Source organism: Megalops cyprinoides, chromosome 3 (genome assembly GCF_013368585.1).
Source record: "Megalops cyprinoides isolate fMegCyp1 chromosome 3, fMegCyp1.pri, whole genome shotgun sequence".
NCBI lineage: Eukaryota > Metazoa > Chordata > Actinopteri > Elopiformes > Megalopidae > Megalops > Megalops cyprinoides.
In genome coordinates this window covers 29,074,697-29,089,653 of record NC_050585.1, presented here as the reverse complement: position 1 = coordinate 29,089,653, position 14,957 = coordinate 29,074,697, and the positions used below count along the sequence as shown (strand labels likewise).

Genomic DNA, 14,957 nt, shown 5'->3' with positions numbered 1-14,957 from the left:
TATTCCCCCCTCCCCCTGCCCCCGCTGGTCTCCTTTCACATTACATTTTTTGGTTACGAGCCCTGGTCCGTTTGCATCGTTAACACGTAAGGAACGTGCAGGTTTTATTTATCAATGTCGCTAGGCAACAACGCAAAAGGGAGGTTTACTTCCTCGATTTAGATCGGATAGCTTTCACACCAAATGTGAACCACACTGGAGTTCAGGTGAACCGTACCCCAGACCCCCGTTTTCTGGAGGACTCAGGTACGGTCCCTTGGTGCGCACCCGAGTTCGGAAAATAGCTTTCACATCAACAAAACGAACCGAACTAACGGCTCAAGCAGACTCGGGTCCGCACCAAAAACTCTAGTGTGAAAGCACCCTAAAAAGTCTTCTAAAAAGTGTTCAATATACTCTCTGGGTTTTAAAGACATTTGACCCAAATAAATTACAAAAACAAAAATGTTCAAGCACCTGTTTTTGGCCCCCTAACAGAATTTTGTTGTGAGTGTTGATTACTAACAACCCTGCTGCTCCAAAGGTTTATTACATGCTATAAGTACATGCTCCTTAATCGAACAGACACATGTGAACTATAAGTCCCCACTCAGCCAAATATGAAAATCACAGAACGTTTAACTTCAAGGATCAGAGGTTTTAACTGTCTAATGTTATGTGAATTTAGTTTAAACACAAAAAAAATACATTCCGTCAAAACTAAAAAGCAAAACAAACAACCAAAAAGATCATGGGTATGACCTTCACAGAAAGAGCTTATCTTTAAAATATCCTGGTCATGGAAATTATTGTGTGGTTTATTTTTTGCCTGTTTTGTTGATGTGCTGTTTAAAACCAATGTGACTTGTGACTTCAAAACCGTTGCTTGTGACACTGCTTGTTTTATTTTAAAAGCATTGTGGATTTCGTTGGGAGTGACTGGCTCCCGCAGCCTTCACCTCATGGCAGCGGTCCAAGAGTGGACAATATTGAGGCTCAACTGTTTCATTTCAGAATTGGAAACTGGATTAAAATATGACACTGAAAGCATGCTAAAATGTGAACACTAAAAATACCACATTATCCACACACAGCATGACTCGGGTTAGAAATGCATTATGGGACGAGCTGGATGAAGGCATAAATCATCTCACTGTTTCCTGTCGTAAAACTGTCTGCCAGCAAGAAGGTTTTTTTCCCCCCCATTTTCAGTGCCTAGTCAAGAAAAACAGAATTTTGTTTTAGTTTAGAAGCAATCCAAAAGACAATCTGAACACGTAGTTGAGCTACAAATATATTTGCTCTTGCTGAGACACACTGACAGCTGCCTACTATTAACAATTTACTGTATCACAGATGAAGAGCCTATGAGAACAGTAACCGAAGGAGACTGCACCGCCTTATGCTTTCACTTTGTAAAATGCTGGACAGTGTATTCATTTTACTACTGTGTTTTTCTTTTCTTTTATTTTCTGGCAGCAAGACAAGTGTCTCTTCACTTCCCAGAGTGGGAGTTTTCATTTTCCGCTGCAAGCAGACCTGTGGCTTGTGACACCCACCACTTACATGTAGAACTTTGTAAATTCCCTGTCGCTGAACTGTCGCCTTCTGACACATTGGTCTCCTGTGCAAATGGGTTTGAGTCAAATAATTATATACTGTTAAACAGCTGCCATATACTGAAAAACAGTCTGTACTCAAGCTACAGTCACAATTCTGAACACCTAACACCTTTGTATGTGCTATGCTTAAAGCGCCATAAAACGACCCCACCCACAAAACTCTGTTGACAGAGGTCCCGAGTAGCTGAGTCAGGCAGGCGCTCATCTTCAGTACTGGCTCTGAGTGCATGCCCAAGTTCGATCACAGCCATGTCACCAGCTGACAATGACCAGGAGCCCACACCAACAGAACAAACTGGCTCCATTCTACCAGGATAGGAGTGGACAGATCCACGAGTTGCTCAAACAACATCAGCAGAGCAACACCTATCCTGCTATGAGCACGAATGCAGGAGATGTAACCATCAGACGAGCTATTCCAAAAAATGGTTGCATAAGAAAACCTATTTTTTAATGCTTTATGAAGAGAATGACCTTTTTTTACAAATGAACAACTTGGCATGTTTGGACCCTGATAGTGTAGGGCAGGAATGTATTCTTTGTGTATAAAGCTAATTCTGTCACATAGTGTATATGTCAATCCGTTTTATGTATGAAGTTTTATTTTTAGTTAGTACATCAGCAGGATACCTTAGTAAAAACAGAGGTACAGATGTAATTATGGTTTCAGATGTCTATGAATTCTGAGTACAAAAAGTGAAGTAAGTAATTGTTGGAAACTGCAGTATTTAGGAGTTAAGGAAATGCATTGAAAACTCAGTATCAGATGTCAAAAGCACACATGCTGGCACTAGCCAAATAGCAAATATTATTTTATGCTGTGTGCTGTTGTGTGTGTTGTGGTTAGCTAGTTAGGCAGCAGACCATGAACAGGAGCCCACAGTGGCAGTACAAACTGTCTTTGTTCCACAGGGGTAGGGGTGGGGTTGCAAGTAGGTTTTCCTCATCTTTCCACTACCAGGCACCCTTGTCAGGTCTCTATGAGCTGCTCAGATGATAGTGGATGTCAGTAGAATTGTGCCTATCCTCCAATTGGTGCTTACTTCAGTGTATTGCACTATGGGACTTGTAGTATAAAAAAAAATAGCCATTGGCTGCATGCTTGTCCATTGAGGTTGCATTTGTCTTGCCTCAGCATTCCTGTGTAACTGCAGAGGTTACTGCAGTGAGACAATGGATGACAGCTCAGCTGGCTCGCTTTTGGCCCCATGTAGCCAAGCAATTGATGCTGGGGATTATGAGGCATAAACTGTTATCCTTCTAGCTTCCGTTTGCAGTCATGGGAAAACAAGTCACACTTATTCAAGTCCCAAGTGAGTTTCAGGTCCTAACTTACAAGTCTGGAGTCAGGTCCTGAGTCACCAAAGGAGAGTGTGAAGTAAAATCCCCAACATTCTGGTCAAGTCAATATAAAAGGCACCAGACTCAATACTTAAATCTAAAAATAAATTTAAGGTTTCAGTCTTGAGTCTCAATGGTAGTCTTTCACCAATTGCAATGTAACAGTTAAATCCAAGTTCATGTTATGTTACAATATATTCATTAAAATATGGCCCAAACTGCCCAACAGTTCCCCTCTTTCAAATTCATTCACTCTTTATGGTTTTCCCATTCTGAAAGCCATTATGATAAAGACCTTTGAAGGTACTGTCCAGGGTTTCCACATGCAAAAATGTCTGCTGGTGTCCAAGATGGACATTTAAATTTCAGTCCTACTGGTAAAGGCAGCAAGTTAGCAGGCACACTCCACTAAATGCAATGTTGTTCCGTTTAACCTTTCAAATGGCACTTTTTCTAGCACTGTGTCAATCCTGGTCTTGAACACTGACAAAATGATAACCTGTAAGCATTATTAACACTACTGAAAAATGTTCTGTTCAAAGCAATATTTTCATCACAAAGAATATATCTGGGATACCTCTTTCATTTTCAATTCTCACTGAAATTATTCAATGAACCACACTGTTGGAAGTGCACATTTACCATGGTCTGTAATTGTGCATAAACCACATTTAAAAAAAAACACCTAGCTACTTTGCAGAATAATATGGAGAGCTGAGGGCTGAGGCTTGCCAAATGTTTGGATGATGTGATGATCTGATACTTGACTGCTGTAGGGCTGACACACAAAGATGTCCTAAAATGGACATCATGGGCCTGGGAATAACCTACTAAAAGTCACATTTAATGCCTCAACATGCTTTATCCCCTTTTTTTGGACTCAGATCATCTTACCGTCACAATCTCTGCACTTGTGCAGGGATGCTGGAACAAGATGAAGGCCTCCACTACACTAACACGCAGCCAACCGCTGTTTACCGCACTAGTTGCATAGTGAAATGGGCACTATTTGAAGGATAGGCACAACTCTACTGACATTATCTGGGCAATTGACCCCTGACAAATTACAGGGCACCTGACAGCAAACAGATGAAGAAACCCTGGCTGGCCTACTCATCCCCACTCTGAGTGGAACAAAGTCAATTTTTTCCACAGCTATGGGTTCTCAGTCATTGTTGGCAGATGACAGTTGCTTTTGAAACTGGGGCGGTGGGCCTCAACCTTCAATCAGTCAAGTGCCTTGCCAACTGTGCCACTCAGAAGCACCTGCCATTTTAAATTTCTGAGAATATAATTTCTGTAGCCACTAAAACAGATAAGTTCACAACATACCAAAAAGTTCTTTATGCTAAAACTCTGAAATTGCTTCTGAAATTATCATCATGCAAAAGACCCCAATCAGCATCAATCAACAAAATCGATGAGTCTACTTGGTTTTATCAAATGAAATAATTCTTTCTCAAAATGCCACACTTTTGGTCTTGACCTTTGACCCAAACCAGGACAAAAGGTTCAGCTTTTACAGCATTTACTGACAGAGGTCAGACCCCCTTACACTTACTGTTTGATAGCGGAGATGAAAGTCAATTAATTTATACCTTAAATGGTAACGAAAAGGTATAACAAGGAGTTATTGACATTTTAACAATGTAATATCTGTCTTTCTTGTATAAGCTGGGAATGGAATACACCTTTGAAAAGGGTCTCATCTCCATAATACTCAATACGCAATATTATTTTTTACATGCCAAACAAAGCTGATTGAAGGCCTTCTCCAACAACACATCATCAAGGATGTATTTTTGCATCTTAGCTGAAAATATAGTCTTTTTGCCAACCATTTTGCTGTAATTGCCTTATTTATCAGCATTTAAGTCAAAAAGACTTTATGATCATATTTAAATGACAGTTTCAGCCATGACAGTTTACCAAATGAGTTATTGGAGCAAAAAGCTACCTGGAAGGCAGTACTTAAATAATACAGCTTTCTGTCTAAGGCCTCTTCACACTTCTAATAAACATTAACATTATGATAATTTTTCATTTTCACTCCATTTAGCTTCAAATAGGTATAATTAATTATGACTTAATTACTGGGATAAAAAGTGATTTGACTGAGCTGTAACTGCATCTTACAATGAGTTTTTCTAGAATTCCAAATATATTGTATTATTCCATAGCTTGACCCTTCTCTCTAGAGCATGTGTATAATCCTATATGTCAAGACACAACTAGTGCTAATTATGTCTAACCTGACTAAAAAATAATGTTTTTCATACATACATGTGAACTACATGCGGAGCTCCATTTTCTCCCCAGCTTGATAATATCAGTTTATAGCCAATGAAGCACTATACTGAGGTTTTCAGTTTGAACACCTGTGCAGGTATAGATGAGAATCAGATTTTAAATGCTTTAATCTGATTTGAACTCACCGTAAGTTCTCCCTTCACTGGCACTTATTTTAAGTGTGCTCACCAGCAGAACCATGAGGTCACAGAGGCCTCCAGCATGAGGATTATCCATACTGTATTTTCAAGGGCTACAAATCAACTTAAGCACCTCTCTGGCTTTGGCTGAGGGATACAATACAATCTATTATGCCTCCATTTGAATAATTCATTGCATGAATTGATTATGCAGTACACAAATGCATGACGTGTGTTGACGTGCATGAAGTTTGGCTTGGTGGTCATACTTTTATGAGCGCAGGTCTGGAATAAGCAGTGCAGCCACATCTAGGATATTCATAGCAGCAGCTGTTTTTATCCCTTCATATCTTAATCCAAAAAAATACCTTTGAAATTTACACACACCCAGACTTTGGAATGTCTAAGAACATAGACAGGTTTACCTCTTAATTTCCCATATCTTATGGTCATTTGCCATTTTTGTCATTTTTCAAACATTCTGAGGATATCATAATTGCCTGTGAACAGTACATTTTGACCGCTGGGAAATGTAGTAATTTGACCCTGGCAACTGTTTCTATATTTACGAGGCTAAACATGAATCATTAATTACACAAGACCATTTTGTCCAGCCAATGAGTTCGCTGCCTCTGCTCAGTTGTTGCCCATAGACAATCTTCATTATCAAACCTATTCTTACAACACACAACACACACAAACCGTGAATATGGAGGTACGTGGCACAAAAAACAACTATTAAGGACTGGAACCACTAAGTTTTATTTCATGAAGCATACATAGGTAATAATGCGAAGTAATGCACTATCCACAGGCACAGGTGTAGCTGGTATTATTGTGCAAGGTCCTTCCTGACTCTTGCAGTACACTCCCCATGAGAAATATGCAAATATATTATCTTGGCACTAATTGCGTAACACATAGTAAAGAGGTCAGGTCGCTCTGCCCCGCTCAGACACACCCCAATGAGCTGCTGCCAGGATAAATACATCGAAGTTCTTACTTGATTTTTCTCTGCAGCACACCCAATAACAAATTGGAATTTACAACAAAAGGGGTGGCCTGCCATTTGCCACTGCTTTTTAGTACAAATATAAAACCGAGGTTATATCCGAAAGCAATGGAAACTTTTTTTTTAATTGATATACTGTTGACTTTTCAGAGGTCATGTACCTTCAGAGCATGCACCACCTGTTCCCAGCTCCTCTTCAAGTAATAGCTGACCCACTACATTTACTGAATGCTTTTATAGCTGTTGTGATGTACAGTAATTGGGTTCACTAAGTTTACACAATGAGTACAATGCGTACTTGTTTTTCGGGCAATGGTTGATGCACTATACATAACAAGGTTTTCCAAATAGGACAGAGAATGGAGGACATTTGTATGTTTTTACATACAAATGTCTTGTATGTAAAAATGTCTTGTATGTAAAAACATACAAGACATTTTACTGAAAATTAATTCATAATACACATGTAGAAAACCACAGCTATTGACTTCAAGACTACAAAAAATACTTTTAGCATATATTTTATCCCTTAGCATGTCCTTTGTCTCCCTCTCCCAAAGACATATGCACACATAAGCATAAAAATATATGCATAAACATATACTACTATTGCTCTCAAAAGTTTTGTCTGTGTTCATATGTGAACTTCCATTTTATAAAAAACACATTTTTAGCTGGACAAACTTTGGTTGGTTTGAACCCAGCACTATGATGAGAATACAGTCAAGTAAATGTGAAGAGCAGCCTTGGCGGACCTTTTTAATCTGGAAGCATTTTAGTCATAAAGAACGATTGGTATTTTTACAGCAAAACAGGAATTAGAGGGGATTTAAAAATATGATAGTCATGTGTCATTCATTTTTTCCTCTTAAATTGATTTATATGTTTTCTTGTCTTGTGTTCCTACATATGGACATCAGTGTGGTATAATGGTAAGGAGCAGGACTAAAGGTAACTAAAGGCTGGCCAGTTCGATTTCACACTGGGCCATTGCTGTTGTATCCTTGGGCAAGGTACTTAACCTAGAATTGCCTCAATAAATACCCAGTTTTATAAATGCATCAAACTGTAACGTATGTACATCACTCTGGATAAGAGAGTCTGATAAATTACAAGAATGTAATGTAATGATAGGGCATTAACACTGAATGACTGTTTCAAAGCCTGTCTTCAATAGTAATAACTGGGACTACCTTGATGCAATACAGCAGATAGCAGCTGAGGTAGTAAGAGCTTTTTGTTTTGATGCGTTCAAGTTGCCATGAAATATGAGCAATAGGACATGAAATGTATTTTCTAATGTTTCATAACAGGGGTAAGCCCCCTCTTCATTTACTGCAGAATGAAGGATGCTTTGCATGTAAATTACAGTGGAAACTAGAGTAAACCACTCCTGTATGAAAAACTCTTCTGCCAAAATGAAAAGTAAGCTTTGCTCTTAACAGCAGTTTCCTTTTCCATATAATCTGAAGCCAAAACTGGAACATTAATTCAATTTTCACAAGTCATCTTATCTTCAGTAATATCAATTGTTTACTGAATTTACTGAACTGCAGTAATCCTGCAGTTCCCTCTACATTACTGTATTCCAGCTGTGTGCTACTGACAGTGACTATTAAGGTGTGCTAACGCTTACAGCAACTGGCAAACGGAGGATCTGTAACTGTGTCTGTCTGACTGCCTAGCTTTCAGACTCTGGTATGGTAGTAGGATGGTAACTAGCTAGCTACTAGCCCTTGAAATCATTAGAAGCCAATTAGCTAGCTACAAGGATGGGTAGTTAGCTCACACAGCTGCTCTACAATGAATATTTTTTTCTTTTTGCTCCAGTAACCAAAAATGCAAAACAGCCCAAAACACAAGAGACCTCCTGATACATCTGACAACAGATAGGGTTTTTTCTCAGCATAAGATCCACCTTTTTTACACCTAATATAAAGCTGAGGGGCATATCCAGAAGTCTCTCTCAGTTTCACCGAAACATTTCTTCTAAGGAGCATGCCAAATTCAAGTTTCCTCTTTTTGTGGTTTGCCTTCAGAAGAGACTTCTTCCTTGCAGCCTCGCCAGGAATGCAACATTCATGCAGGCACTGTCAATGGTACTTTGTCAATGATACTTTGCTCCCTGAAGATACCAGTTTGTTTTAGAGACAGAGCTCCAGCTGTTGCCTTTGGAGTTACCGATGCTTCCCAAACCACAGCCTTACAGCCCTTGGCGGCAACAGACACTCATGTCCTCTTGCTATTAGTGTTGCCACTGTACAAATAGCCTGAATATTACTATTATATTACTTTTTATCAATACTGAAAGTGGTAGATTCAGTTGTTTGTGAATTCTAACTGTGAATCTCCTAATGTGTGGGTGCCGTTTACCATTTATCTGCAGTCTTCAAAGAAGTTGCTGATCTTAACGATGATGCATGCTTTTTTTTCTCTGTGTTACTTCCACCTGTACTCCAGAAAAACAGGAACACTTCTGTGGACTATGAGGACCTCTGTATGTAATTCTACAAGTGTGAACTGAGCTTCCAAAAAGTAGAATGCTAGTGTAGAGATGTTTTTGTTAGATTTTATCTAAAAGATTACATAAAGTTGTGAATAAATGTGATCATAGTGTTTTCCTATGCTACTGAGATCATTGTAAGCAAAATGTAAGCAAAAACAATATATAAAAAAACATTTGTTTGTGTTATATCGTATTATGGTTCCACTATATATAAGATCCAGCTTTAATCATCTGTCTCAAAAGCCAATGTTTCTGTGTCATATGGAAGATGAATCACCTGCTGCATCTTAATCCAATCAGACATATCCATGAATTTTTTACAACTACTGCTAATTAAAGTGAGTGTGGGAGTGGGTGTGACAGGTAGCAGGGATTCCGCTACGATTTTTTCTTGTCGGTCCAGTGTCTGGAAAGAATTTATTTTATCGGACAAATCTGAAATTTGCCGGTCACGTTTCAGTAACAGTTACAAAGCAAATATAATGTACACCTAGGTTGACGAGAGAATGACAATGACTTCAAAACAGTTTGACTATTTAATGAACAGTAACAATTAAGCAAAATGAACAGTAACAATTGAGCAAAACATTAGCATTAGCCTAAAATGTAGGCTATTACGAAACATCTGTAACCTCTAACATCTGCAGCCTGTTTAAAAAAAAAGGTTGGCCTACATGCCATCAAATGTAGCCTACAGGCTACCTGGTAACATTTTATTTTCTTCTTTTATTCATTGCGGCAAAGTCCTCTGCTGCCAACTTGAAATCAAACGTGTCCAATGTGTCTTTGCAGCTTGCAATGCGCATAAGCTACGTCACTCTCTCCTCCTCTAGAGGACTTCGCAGCACCATCTTAATTTGATTCTGCAGAGAGAAGCCCCTTTCTGCTGGCACACTTGGCATGGGCAGAACACACTTACTGCTACACTTACACTTACTGCTATCTTTGAGGAAAAACTTTTCAAGGTTGGATTGTTTCACCATAGCTAGCTGTGTGCTATGGATAGGCTAAGGCAACTGATAAATGCCTTCAAAGTTGAACAGTAGTGGGCCTAGTAGCAAATATCGCACAATAAAAGAATGCACCCTTTTGGGGAAAAAAAGTACTGTAGGCTGTTAATAGGCTGTTTTGCTGTCAAAGCACATATGTCCTTTTTAAGAATAGCCTTCGTTATAGCTACGTTTTGTAAGAGCATTATTACAGCACATTTTGACCGGCAAGTTTTTAATTTATCATTTATTTATTTGTAAATTTTACCAGGCCAAAACCAGTAATTACCGGATAATGGAAACCCTGACAGGTAGAGGTCTTGCTGTGTATGTGTGGTTTATTTGTCTAAATTAAATTGGTTTGTTACTTGTTACTTACATGCTCGGTGACAAATCGATTTCTTCATCTGGATCAGGAATTGCTGAGATCTCTGATGAATTATTTAGGCTATCTATGACTCCAAGGAGGAAATAATTCAATACACTTCAATAATAATTCAACAATGTTCCTAACAGCAAAAGAGCTATGTCTCAAAGATACAGCTTATAAGAGCTGCATAACCCTTGATTCCTGTTGATAAGCGCATAGCTGTAATCACTGTCATGCCCCAACACATACAATTTCCCCCAGGCTTGGAGAGAATGTGTTCAATGTTCTCTTTAATTAGCCATATTTCCTTGAGTGAAAGCTTTTCTGATATTTCTGAAGTCAGTGTAATTACTCTTAACTGTTCCTGCAATCTTCCTGACACATCACATTTAATTCAAGCTTTGATTACTGGGTATCTTCAATGTACAAAGTCTATCCTGTCATTGCCTAACCTCTAGTTTCCTAACCTCTCTTTCTCCTTCACACAACAGGCCAAAAAAGGAAGATGACCTAAAAGGAAGATAAAAGACAAGGATATTTTGCCTGTCTTCATTTTAAAAATGGCCTTTATTATTCTTTGTAAACAGCATAGTATACCTGACTGAATAGAGATGCCTTACCCATATTTTGATTTTGTAAGGTTATTAAGGGACATTAGGGAAATGCCTAAGAGAAGTGAAATGATGTTCTCCATACTGTGTAACCAGCAGCCTAATTCCAATATGAATGTATCATGTTTTTGTATAGCAAAATTAAGCAAAGTACTATGTGTAAAGTACTATGTTTCTTACACAACATTTTACACAACTGTGATTACAGAGCTCATAATATTGTGACTTTTGCCAAAGTACAATGCCATTATATTGAATCTAGAACCATGACCACATTAAATGAGTACCCTCATTTTGCAGGACAGCAGCAAAACAAATGGAGTTTTGAAAATTGTAGACAATTAGGCAACCGCGCAGTTGTAAGTAACGAGCTTTATTGAAGTTTGAAGTTTATTTCAAACTGCAAAGTGCAGTCAGCAACTGTAAAACTGATTAAACATGAATGCCTTCTCATTTAGTGACTTAGAGTCAAAGCGCATGAGGGAGAACAGGCAACTGCCTTTACTGCAATTGAAGTCAACTGCAGCATCTAAACCTCTCATGAAAACACCTGTCCAAAATAGCGGTCAATAACGTAATAAAAAAAGGAGCAGGGTGCACGCTCAAAGGGTCCTGCTGCTCTGCCATCATTTTCATTATTGCTTAATAAGCTGAATGAGAGGTGAGGTGCCTTTTCAGTGACAATCACCACATTATGGTGCATTTTCCCCTTCTGCCCATCTTCCGGCCGGTGTTGAATTATGAGAATTTTGCCTTCTTTAATTCGGGTGTCTCATGTCACCTTCGAGATGCCCCGAACAATTTTCACCGTTAGCAGAATGAGAAAATTGAGGAGCACGAAAATTGAACACAGGACTAAAATTAGTCCACTACTATTCCAGTCTGAGAGGCCTAATCTGACAAGCCTCTCTGAGGTGATTGTGAGAAGAGTGAATGGAACAGGGTCTAAATTATCCCAGAGCACAGTTGGTGGCTTGATTAGCTGCTGCATGGCCATTGTGCTGCTGAAATCGAAGGCAAGGGTAGAAATCCAGAGATGGGAATAGGACATTCGTACAGAATGAGCACTTTGCCTGAAGTAGCCAATTTTTCTGAAATTTTTTTCTTATAAAATTGTAACCTGCAAGGTGGCTTACCTTATATATCACTACGAAAAAGAAACATTTTTTTCCCCCTGGATGGGCATCTGAAAGTTTGCACGCTGTATGTCAGAATATCCAACATTCAAACATAGACGCTCTACAGATCATGCTAAAAGAATTTTAAAAAATATACATTTTTCAGAACAAACTAGTACCAGGAGCACTATCCCTGCATAGAGATGTACAAGACCACCAAAGCTAGCCCCACAATGAAAAGAGACAGGTATGTATCAAAGAGAAAGAGAGGTCGGTATGTCATATAAAAAAGATTACAGATGGATCAGTTTTAGCAATTTTGAGTAGAACTGGAGGCAGTACTTTTTCTGTCAACAAAAATGAATGCTCCACCATTTTTTCTTTCAAATCGAGGTACCACTACAAGCTGAATTTAAAGTATTCACTGGATAAAGATTACTATGTTTTACTCGAGTGGTTTTATACCTCTGCGCCTGAAGCAAAGAATTCTGATCATTGTGGTTGTTCTCAAAAAGAGCTACTTTTTCATTGCTATTTGTTTTTAATTGTCTAAATCATGACATGTCCCATATTTAGACAATAAAAAATTGAAATTAGCAGAGGATGCTTGAAAATAATCAAGGATTCATCTCAATTAAATGTTTGTTACGGTTAGTACTGCTATTGTACAACTTTTTTGGAGGTATATTTTCCCCAGACATAATTCATCTCCCTAATAAGTCCCTTTTAAATCAGGGCTGATCCATTGACAAATATTAGGTTGCTACATTTTGCTATTGAAAAAATTTCATTGTTTCTTAACAAGGCCCTAACCAAGCACTCATTCACCATGCTCTGGAAAAGGACTTGATTGTCCTGCATGGGAGTTAAACATATTTAAAACATTCTCTAAATAAGTAGAAAAAAACAAATGTCTAATAATTAGTAATATCATCTTTCCAAACTAAGTGTAATGTGCTTTATTCACTTTGTGCAACACAAGTTTATTGTTGTTTTCATTATCTATTAACTAGAAGTACAGATCTAGTGGACAGACATTAGCAGTTATAGTTTTTGGTTGTGCGCCCAATGACAGCACAAATGTTTCCCACAATGGCACAACATTTTAAGGATAGCACGATTCAGTATCTGTGTATTTACTTGCCTGACCCCTCTGAATGCACTTTTTCTTTCTCTCTCGTGTCTACCAATTGAATACAAATGTAAGGGTAAATGTAACTGTTTTACATTTTGGTTGTACTCACCTTTTCAGGAAGTATTATTGCTTTCAATTTTTTAACACCTTAATATGGCCATCAAGACTTTTACGACTTTTTACCTCCAAGGGTCATTCCAACTTCAAAGCATTTCTTCAGACGGCAAGATGGACAGTTCTTCCTTCTCAGCTTATCAATGGTGCAGTCATTTCTGCTGGCACATAGGTATTTCTGTTTTCCTATAAACACAACCACATTAAAGAATTTGACTCAATGCGGACATACAAACTCTTGGTCAGAGTTAAAATGTGCAGCAAAACCAAAAAGGGAAATCAATTAGAGAGGGAAAGACCACAAACAACCTTCAACTTCTGCTATTGGTGTGCTATCCTGATCACCAAGGGAATCCAAATGTTTTCTGATCCCTCATCCCCAATTTGATGAGGAACTGCTCATAAGGCACCATCTGAGACCTCCATCCACGCTTTTTATTAATGATTAGACTATGCAATTTTACTAATAATTTGTCAAGACACACAAGGAGCCTAAGCACAACTAGGCTAGCTCCCATCCCTAACTCTAACCCTAACCCTAACGTTAAAATGGGGTATGCATACATGCCTATGTGTATATGTGTTTCCAAAACCATAGCTTAATTAATACAATTTATGTGTGTGAAATCAAGCAGATAATATACTGTCAACAGGAATAATAAAAATGTCATAATAGTGACTCAATGGCATGCACATCATTTCAACGCTTAGCTAATAAGCACGACGAGTTGAATTAAAGTTCATGTCCAAAGTATCCTTACTATGTCTGAAACTGTCTGTAGTAGCCAACCTGTTTGAAGATGTTACAATCTGTGGTTACATGCGTCCCTGGGGGCTCACCTTCAGCGGCTCTCTTGAAGAACACCTTGCAGCTGCCACATGTGAGAGCCCCATAGTGGCACCCAGACGCCTCATCCGCACAGATCAAGCAGGTTCTCTGGGGCGGAAAGAAGAACTCCATGGGGAACATGTGCTCCCGGCCACCATCAATCCTTCAACCATAGAACAGAAAGAACATCTCATTCAACAGGACAGAACCTCTCACTCCACATATGTTAAATAACGGTTGGCTTTGTTAATCTGTCTTTCTTACAATGTCCTGCTGATCTACCGGCTTCATAACCCTGCACAAACTCTGCCCTTGTGACAATTCACTTTATTTATGGAATTACTGAGTCATGTTATGTCCATTCGAAGCTTTGTGCATGCCCCGTAGTGTTTGTGGAAGAAGCCCTTACAAATAATTAGGCTCACTTTATACAACATGAAAATGTTACTGTGCGACAAACTTTTAAAATTACCATGGTATTTTATGCATTATATAAAACATATCAGCTGCTGGGCTTTTTTGAATGTGATTATGTCATACAGGTACAGTAGAATAAGACATTTCTACCAGTGTTCGGCCTATTCCTCAGCAACAGTTTAGAAACACATAAACCTTAAACTGACTATCTGGGCAATGGTTCGGTCAAGTTTCCATGGCGAGTGTAGATGAAAACAAACCCCAGCTGGCAATGCCACTTGGTTTCATGAGAAGATTAGAGAGCAGGGCCACCGCAACATGCAAATTGGCCAAGGCCATACCTGATATGTCAAATATTAGTAAGACATTTGTGCTCATTTCATTTCTGTGCAAAACAGCAAAATATTTGAGGGTACAGGGGTTAATTAATGAAAAAAAAAAAACAACACAGACGTAAAGTATAATGCAAAGGTGTGTGAACACAA

The 14,957-nt window shown here is 38.6% G+C and overlaps 1 protein-coding gene across 1 annotated transcript in view; it reads right to left on the bottom strand.

The window, feature by feature from the left end:
• Window positions 1-14,957, bottom strand: part of ar (androgen receptor) — a 41,651-nt gene that overhangs the window by 8,949 nt on the left and 17,745 nt on the right. The window contains exons 2-3 of the mRNA XM_036522957.1: window positions 14,067-14,218; window positions 13,296-13,412 (exon numbers count right to left, since the gene is read on the bottom strand). Of these exons, the coding sequence (XP_036378850.1) occupies window positions 13,296-13,412; window positions 14,067-14,218 (269 nt within the window). The remainder of the gene's footprint in view (window positions 1-13,295; window positions 13,413-14,066; window positions 14,219-14,957) is intronic.